General features: G+C 37.6%; 1 protein-coding gene across 2 annotated transcripts in view; it reads left to right on the top strand.

The window, feature by feature from the left end:
- The first annotated feature begins 1,599 nt into the window (after positions 1 to 1,599).
- Positions 1,600 to 9,780, top strand: part of asap3 (ArfGAP with SH3 domain, ankyrin repeat and PH domain 3) — a 34,770-nt gene continuing 26,589 nt past the window's right edge. For both annotated transcript variants that reach the window (XM_051133151.1, XM_051133150.1), the window contains exons 1-2: positions 1,600 to 1,988; positions 6,771 to 6,843. In XM_051133151.1, the coding sequence (XP_050989108.1) occupies positions 1,863 to 1,988; positions 6,771 to 6,843 (199 nt within the window). In that variant the 5' untranslated portion in view covers positions 1,600 to 1,862. The remainder of the gene's footprint in view (positions 1,989 to 6,770; positions 6,844 to 9,780) is intronic.

Raw genomic sequence — 9,780 nt, 5'->3', positions numbered from 1 at the left:
TTTTATTATGTTCCTTGAGGTTTACCTATAATGTTAATAAAGGTTTTTGCCCCCCCCCCCCCAAAAAAAAATATGTGGAAAAAGGGGCGGGTCCTTGGAATCGGCCACTGTTATGATTTGCTAACATCATTGCATAGCCCCATAGTGTCAAAGCCCCCTTGCTATTGCATGTGTTTTGACAATATATAAAAACGGTCATTTCCAGACAAAGCATTATGAAATAATTTACTTACAGTTTGTGATGCAGCTGTAGTCAGATCTAGTACCGCTTCATCTTTCAACAAATGTTTTTTGTGTGAACTCTCCACGACACTGTGCCTCGTTTACAAAACAAAACCCTCCAAACAATCCTCAGACACAACCCAGAATGATATTAAAAATAAACTATCCATTTGTTCCATCTGATATCTGTACAAAGACACAAACAAGTTGCTTAAACCAAACGCGCCAAAGCGAACATTCTTTCACATCATTTGTACTATTGATGAAAGACACAAGCATGTGGACTGTGTCACAAAGTGAACGTGCATCTGTATACTGTATCCATTGTAGACAATCCAGCAATTTTTTGTCAATTTTGATTTCATGAGGACTTTTAGTGATTGAACACCAGTGGGCGGGACCTATGGAGGCAGTGTTTATGCAAATATTTGTGCCCAGTTGACGTCCAAGATAGCACACATAGGCCTGCAAGATGTCTGTTAAAGATCTCTTGATCTGGAAAGCATCTGCTGCGTACAAACGTCTGACAGACGTCTTTCAGATGTCAGTTTTACCTAAATTCTAAATCATATACATCTTAAAGACATCTAATAGACGTCTATTTGACATCTGATAGGAAACATCCAGTAGACGTATTGCAGATGAGCAAACACTCTAAAAAAATACGTCTTGCAGATGTAAATGCAGACGTCAAATAGACGTCCCCGTGATGTATGTGTGTCTCTATCAGAGCTGTACCTCAGAAGGAGCCGTTTTTTGGAGCTTGATATAATAAATGCTTTTTTTAGTAATGAGAAAGACATTTTAAGTTATGAAACTTGCAGGGTGTTTTGGTACAAAAACTTCTTAAATGCCAAACGATCAAGGCAAATTTGACCCCTTTAATAATTATTTTAAACATAAATTCATACACAAAATTTAAAATATAGCCTACATGTTCTCAGTTGGTGTTACTACCCTCCCAACTAGGCTGTACCCTTTGTACTTGACACTGATTTTATGGATAAATTGTTATTTCTAAGGCACTTTCATTTGTAGATAACAAAATGCTAAAGAAATATTGAAAGTCACACTAAAGTTGGAAAGGTTTAAACAAAAATGTACAGTTTTCGTACCATATGAATAATAAAGACAATATCGGCCTATTCAAATACCTTCAATAGAGTGTTACAATAATAAAATAAGACACTATGAGTCATTTCTAAAGGTCTAACGTGTCACATTCAAAGAACAAATGAATTCATGTTTCATTCTTACAGCCAAAAAATGAATCTGAAGACGTCTATTCTTTCTCCGCGCGCTCTATTCATTTCGTCAGTGAATACAAACATTCCCACGTGATGATGGAATGACTCTCTCCCCTCCCTCTCGCTCTCAATCTGGACGCTGCACAGAGAAAGAAAGTAGACCAAAGGCGCAGAGAAACTTTACCGACTCTCACACGGCGGAGGAGCACAGAGAAGACCGACACTTTCGCCTTTGTCGCAGATATGAAACGACTTTTAATTACCCTGCTTTGGCAATCACGCTCACTTGTGGATTTAGAGGACTTTATGGAGATGCACTTTGTTTGATCTTGAGGTGTTTGTTTTCACTACGTTGCTGGGATTTTAATTTTCTTGGTTGGCACAATTGGAAACATGCCGGAGAAAATAAGTATTTCGGATTTCGTTTCTTTGGCTAAAGAGGACCTATCGTCCCCGGGAAGCTCTGGGTTTCAGTCTAAAATGAGCGACTGTCGGAGCACCGTGGCCTCGCTCGAAGAGGTAAGGGCGCCTGCACGCGCGGTGTTTACCTGTGCGCAGGTGGACAACACCTGAGTGAATCTCTGTTCTTCAATCTCTTTGAAATTATCTCACACATAAAACATTTTGCTTAAACTCGTGTCAAGATTTACAATATGAGAAAAAGCAGTGTTATTTTGAATTCAGACTAACTTCTGGTTGCAAAGTGCATAAAAGTGTTTTACGTGTGCACTTACTTCGTAGCGTAATGAAATGGTCCAGACTTTTCATTTTTAAAATTTTTATCAGTCACGGTTACCATTTGGATCTATAACTATAATTTATCTAAAGATAAACCAGGAAAAGTATTAAAGTTGCCAAGGTTAAACATGTTCATAGATAATGCAAACTACACCTGTGGTTACTCTTCAAAGAGGACACCTGTGTGAACAACAGAACTGACCTTTTGCCATTTGGTGACCTGTTGCTAGTGAATCTTTTTATAAACACTAGTGGTTTGATGCCCCATTGCACACTTTATGGGCTTGTTCTGTGGTCAAGAGTCAGAGGATGGCACAGGAAACGCAACAAGGAAGAGACAGAGACTGTTTTCAAGTGGCTAAATAAATTTGCTCGGGGCACTTGTATGTCGTTGTTGTCTTCAGTCTTGAATAGCAAGACTGGAACGACAGGGGCACAAACATAGAATCACCCCACAGTCCTTCACAGCTGCATCATTTCACTGAGGAATGGTGTTAATGTAGTTAATTACAGAGAAGCAGGACTGATAAACCTAATGCGGGTCTTTAGCTGCCAGCTCATCTGTAGGCATTTGTATTGAAATTAATGGAGAATAGAGAAACTCTGCCAGCAAGTTATAATGCTGGGCATGTTGGGACAGTGAAAGCCTTTTATTTTTTACTGCCTGTTTCATGGAAAATGGTCTCTGGCTTCTTCAGGAAATGGAGCAGTGGTTCTTAACCAAAGAGCCAGGGCCCACTAGGGGGCTTTAACAAACTTTCAAGGGGGCCACAGGTTGACTCAAGTGTATTTTCATATATTGTTATAAATATACTAAAATAAGTGAACTCTAAATTAAAATGCTATAAAAAGTTCACAAAACCAAGTTGTAAACTGAAGAACATTAGGTTCTCAAAATTATTGACAGAATGAATCATGTTTAATATCAGTACTTCTAGTTTCTGTTAATAAAAGGGTTTAAAACAAACAGCAGAAAGCAGAAATATCTTATATTGGGATGCCTTTGAATATTGTGCTGCACAACAAAGGACATTTGAGTCACAAAGTTTAAAAACCTCTGCTAGAGAGAGATCGCTCTGTCCTGAAAGGCTTGCAGAAATGGAGTTAATACATCAAGGGCTATCGATTAATAGAATAATTCATCTAAAAATGAAAATTCTCCAATCGTTTACTCACTCACCGTTCTTGCAATCTTGTTTGACTTTCTTACATAGAACACAAAAGCAGATATTTAGCAGAATGTCCAAGCATACAGTGAAAGTAGACTATGAACAGGGACAATCATGATTACCATTCACTGTCATTGTGTGGGAAAAAAAGAAGTTTGGACATCCTGTTGATGACTCCCGTTGTGTTTTACACAATAAAGAAGACAAACGCATTTAGAATGACATGAGGATGAGGAAACTGTGTTAATTGGGAGGCGACTGATGAAAATTTGGGTTGAACAATGCCTCCAAGCAGCACTTAAGCAACACAAGGAGTTATGAAAGTAATACTTAGGTGTTTGAGGAAATTTTCTTTAGAATTAAAGCAGAAAGAGAAGATAGAAGTAACTGTAGTTCCCTTTAATGAGTCAGAGATGTTTGTGAGAGAGTTTTTTTTTTCAGATTATAAATTCGGTCTGCTTAGTTCCTGATGTTGTGGATATGCCGTGCCTTTCAAGATTACTTGTGTAAATATATCAAGCTCCTTTCAAAGCTTCAAAGTGGAAGTTTAAGTGTGTTTAATGCCCAGGGGCAGCGTGCATGTGTAACAGAGTGTGTTTTCATGAAGGTCAGTGTTTGAAGGCTTGTTTGGGTTTGAGAGGCAAAGTTTGTTTTATGTTTCCATTTGCAGGGACTCTGGCTAATGGCTGGCAGCATGTTGAATGTTCTGCAGGAGGAGGCAGAGAATAAAAACCCCTGGTTAGAGGAGTTTGCAGTGCAGACTTTATTATTGAACTAAAAAATTACACTTTGTATGTTGTTGTTTGTATTTGTATGTGTGTGTGTGTGTGTTTGTTTGGCATCATACAGCGTGTGTAACACTTCACATCAAATGTAAGCACACACCCACTGCAGTCATACCACGAGTCAGCAGATTTGATGTGATTAATACATTTATTTCTGGCCGTCCTCACTCTCTCTGTATGTAGTATAGATGACTTCCCCAGCCGCTAACAAGATCAAATATCCTAGGCTTATCAGTTCACTGAGGCTATAGTAACCAGTGTCTGAGATGTTTGACTATTGTGTATAGGGTCAGTACACTTTACAAACTACCCTAATCTTGTAATTTTCAATTTACAAAGTGTTCACAACTTTGCTAGCTAACCATGTGCTGATTAGCATCTTTAAGCTAGGTTAAAAAGTATCTAAAACTGTTACTACCGAAACATTCACTACCAAAACATTTGGTAAAGTTTTGGAAGTGACGTCTTTGTTTTTTGGGTGTTATCCCATAAAATTGTCATTACCACAGCGGTCACGACCGAAACAAGTCATCATTGTTTCGGTAGTGACAAAAGGAAACACATAATCCTCATGAGGGAAACAAACTAAATTTTTGTACAGTTATGCCATTTTTTAAAAATATTTTATTTTGTGTATTTTAGTAGCGTTTTAGTTTGCACATTAAAATTCTGTAATGTGATGTGGTCGCTACCAAAGCATTACTGTCATGATCGGAAATGAGTAGTCACAACCAAAACATGAGATTTTTTTGTCAAAAAGTATACTAAATTATCAACTAAGATGTTATTTTTTGGTTCAGTGTATATTCAAATGAATGAATCCTTAACTTTGAAATTAGTATGATCAACTTTTTGCCTTTTACAAAGAAAAATTGGATTCGAAATGCAACAAATCACATAAATTACACTTGAAATATTGTTAAACTAATCGTTATTGATTTACCTCTGAAAAAAAATTATATAAAAAGCAAAAATATATATTTACAATGTAGAGCAAATCTTAATGGGTCAGTATAACCCTTATAATTAAATTATTATTACTATGTTTCAGTAGTGACAAATTTGGGGAGAGGACAAATACTCCAAAACTTTCTGAAAATACAATATGAGAATTAACTGCACAATTACTATAATGTGTACCTTGGATATTATTATGCAGTCTGCATACATACACATTTTTTGGATAAAGACACTTTTTTTTGTTGTTGTTGTAGCATTTTTTGCATTTTTTCACGTTTCCAATTCTGACTTACGACTGCAAAACAAATGTTTCACAGAGCCTTAAAGAATCAGTTTGCTCAGACAGTAAATCCGAGCTTATTATTTTAGGTCTATGGGCTGTTGAAACCTAATATGTAAAAATAAGGTCTCTATTTTACGTTTGACATCCATCATGTGGGTTAAATCCCGCCAAACCAACTCTTTTGAAGTCTTAGACATAATGGCGATTAATCTTTTTGAGAGAACTTTTATCCTGGGATGACCACAAACGCACTCAATAGGGCATTTTCAAGTGTGTTTATTATGTGCTTGAAATCCATACCTTCTGTTTAGCTGGCACTAGGTGCTTTTAACGTGGGAAGTGTCCTTTGATAAAGTGGTTTGTCCTCCGTCTGTTTCAGTGTTGTTGAAAGAACTCTTGATAAGAGATTTGGCAGAAACCCTAAGGTCGAAGCCTAAGATTTTTCCTCGTACCAGGAAAATCTGTAATATGAAACCAATTCCCTAGTAACCTGGGGAAAACAAAACAAGGAAGTAAAAAGCAAATAGTAGGACATAACATGTTTGTTTGGAACAACCTGCATGCCCAGACATCTTTGGGTGTGTTTTCTTTTTTTTAAAAGTAAATTGAGGAAATATTCTGATACTGATGTAAACAAGAGTCATGTGTGTGCCATCTGTCTGTGCGTGTGTAAAAACATTAACCTGTCTTGTGTTTAGCATGTGAGATTCTGGGTTATACATCACTGGATCCCATAAATCCAAGTGTTTGGGATGTTTCCCAAAAAGCTACAGATGGAAACAAAACAGAACAGAATCAAAGAGAGTTTTGTCTTGACACTGATTTATTAAGCACTGATCAGACTAAACAATCTGGTAGATAGTGTTGTAAGGTCACACACTCAAGGTGGTTTAAAACCCTTTATTATGATATTCACATTAAGGTTTACAGTCTGAACAGGCACTTTCTAATCAAAGAGGTAAAACAAAATGATATGATCCAATCCTAATAAACCAAAACATTATATAAACCACTGATATTTAAAGTCAGGATAGATTCCCACAGAGGTGTGTCACTTTTTGCCGACTGCACTAATTCCTTACTGTAAATAGTGTCTGTTCTGAGTCATTAAGAGTTGTCGTCGTCTTTCATAAGGCTTGAATCACCTGTGCTTCACAGCTTACCTGCTCTGACATCATTGCGACGGCCTGACGTGATAAAAAGGCTGCTTAACAACTATTCTGATGTTTGTTCGGTGGAAACAGTCAAGTGTTGCCTCGCAACCAGTTAAATGCGTTTGTGTCAATGATTACATGAAGCTGATGTTGATGCTAGTAATGAATTTCTGTTCTAATGTCTTTCTCATTTCTTTGTTGTCTTCCACCAGTCTCTAGAGCAGGACCAGATGTCCCTACAGAGGATGAAGAAAATTGTAAAAGCCATCCACAGCTCTGGACTGAGTGAGTGCAGATTTATTTAGTGGAACTTTGTGTTCCTCTTGTTTGCTGAAATGTTTTATGTAGTAGAGTGGTTCTCAACCTTTTTAACTCCAAGGCTTTTCATTGTCCACAGCAATATGTGAAGGCCCAACACTCCTAGGTTATATAAATGAAATTGCAGACCTTTTAAGGGCTGAATGTTTTGCAGGGATCCCACCTGTTTGAATGAAGATTAAGGATAATGATTTTTAAGAATACTTTTTCCACACAGTTTCCACCCAGTGAAATATGTTAGAGTTGGCAAAAATATAACGGAGTGTATATTTAGTGTTAAAGGGGTCATGAACTGAGAAATCAAAATTCCCCTGATCCTTTGACATACAAAAGGTTATTGTACTATAAAAACATCCTGTAAGTTTCAGAACTGTTTTGTTAGTCTTAAAACAGGTTATATTGAAGCCAGTCAGTATTGGCTCATATTGATTTTAATGACAGGTTGTGGAATGTGCCACTTTATGATGTAATAGTGTGGTTAAACACCGCAAGAAGATCAATGCCTGCTTTGACATCACTGCCTGTTAAGCCCCACCCACCGATTTGTGCATGTAGTGTAAATAATGAGAGAGAAAAACGCAAGTCTATGCAGAGTTAAAATGATAAAGATGGCTCCCGAAGGGAAGAAGACACTGTATAATGTCAAGTTCTGAAAAAAACACTCTTTTCCAAACTTATTTTTAATGAAGATCCAGATCGTGTCAGTAAATACGTGGTCCTTTGTTTGTAAACGAATCACGGGTAAAATAAATCGAACAAAGCACAATTCGACTATGATATGTTGACTATGTTGAATCCGACAGTATTGTCGCACCACACAAGTGAGAGAGTATTTTTTTTTATTACATGCTCAGTATTGCTTTATTTACAACCTGATCTTGTGATAAAAATGTACCTGTGGGAATGTTTTCACAAGATGCAAAATGAATACTGCCATGTACGTTGTGTGACGTATTCGATGTGAAATGTCCACTGAGTGGTGCTAAAAGAGTGTTTGGGGTTTTATCCCCAAAACAGATGAACGTACATATGGTACATTTTATGTTACGTTGGTTTTGCACGTGTCACTGCAGTTCTGATGGTCCGTTGAGTGGTGCTATGACTTTAATGCTCCATGACGTACCATCTGTACTACACCTAAACCTACCTGATAGTATTAAAAAAAAAGCAAATGTGACAAAAACACAATCGCAAGCATGCTGTTTTAGCTTGCCTTCCGATCTCTCATCTTTCCATCTATGAAGGATGTAGGCCGGTAAACATACACAATTATTAGCAAATCATAGCAGACAGCGTTTACTTCAGAGTCTACAATCCACCACATCTATTCAAACAGAGCGTTCTGATGAGGAGGGTCAAAAATAGGACAGAAAACAGCATATTACTTCTAAATTATGATGTTTTTTTGAAAATCTTGACAACATTATAAGGGGACCTCAGAGAACAGTACAAAATAATAAAAAAGGCAGTTCATGACCCCTTTAAAACATTCTATTAATTTAGGCTACCTGAACTTTTAAGGTCTAGAAATCACACTTAAAATTAAAATTAGGCTACCACATACTCCGTGGGATCCCTGGTTCCTCAAAGAAAAAAAGTTGAGTGAGTTAAAAAGAAAGATGATTTTCGTTACTTGTCCTGGCTGAATTTAATGCTTGTTTTGTCTTATTTTAAATCATTTTAAGTCATCTTGAGGTATCCTCGGAGGTTTGCTGAGGCCTCTTGGTGCCCCATGGTTGAAAACCACTGGTCTAGTACATAAGCAAAAATATGTATTCTGGAAGTTTAGGGTAATGTGATGTGGGTTTTTAGAGATCTTCAAGAAGTTTGGTTCACTTAGTATTCAAACCTCAGACTGTTACATCAGAGTCAGCTTGTGATGCTTAATTAAATTACAATAGTTGTTAAAGTGAGGTCTGTGAAAAAAGTCGTCCAAAAACACATTTCCTAAACGAACTGCGGTGAGGTCATTCTTAATTTTTTTCTTTGTCTCACAAATTAAAAATGACAGAAATTGGAGCCCAGACTTGTGCTGACATCACAACCACTAATTTCTCAAATAAAAAGCAGATTGTGTTTTTTCCTGTTTTTGAGTCGGAGTGTAAAAAATAACAGCCACAGAAACTTGCTTCACTGTTTTATTTAACCTCACAGTTCTCCTAAGGTCTCCTGCTAACCTTATGCTGTGTTAAACACATACAGTTTCAGTGCCTTATTCTGTCCACCCTGCACAACGCACGTGGCCACTGGTTACACCTCTGTAAGCAATTTGGCTGTGTGCATGTTGAAACTTTATCACAGGATCAAATTTGTACTTTTTTCAGCACCGTCAGTGTCTTTGTCATACTGAAATGTCAGGAGGATATCTGTGTGTTTACATCTGCTGCTCCTCTCTGAAATGAGAAATAGCCCCACAGACCTGGCCAATACACTATTTATATTTTTATGCTGTGCTTACAAAAGTCTTGACTGGAATGAGTATGGTTTCTGGGAAGCGTGTCTCAGATCTGCCTGCTTCTCATTTCTGAGGGCGCATGCCCCATTTCTCAATTCTGTGAGTCATCGTTCAGTTAAACGGAACGGAGACCCTACGTTTTATCATCTCCCCCCTCGTCGTCACCCGCTCTCCTTCTCTCTTTCTTTTAACTGAAATCAGATGTCTCATTCCGGTAACACTACTATTGAGGGGCCTCAGTTTCCTGCCCCTGTGTGTTTGTGGTGGAGCTAAAGTTGGTTTAGGAGTGAGACCAAACCTGAACCCGATAAAATCACCACTCTTTCTGATTCACCCCATCCTTCTCACTGCGGCAGGATATAGTTGTTTGTGTGTGAGAAGTTGCGAATGTTGTTTTGTAGCTCATATTAATGATTCAGAGCTTGTGCGTTTATCACTTCTGTGAAACG

The sequence above is a fragment of the Labeo rohita genome, chromosome 17 (assembly GCF_022985175.1).
Source record: "Labeo rohita strain BAU-BD-2019 chromosome 17, IGBB_LRoh.1.0, whole genome shotgun sequence".
Taxonomy (NCBI): Eukaryota; Metazoa; Chordata; class Actinopteri; order Cypriniformes; family Cyprinidae; genus Labeo; species Labeo rohita.
The sequence above is the reverse complement of the archived record's forward strand: the minus strand, read 5'-3'. Positions and strand labels throughout refer to the sequence as shown.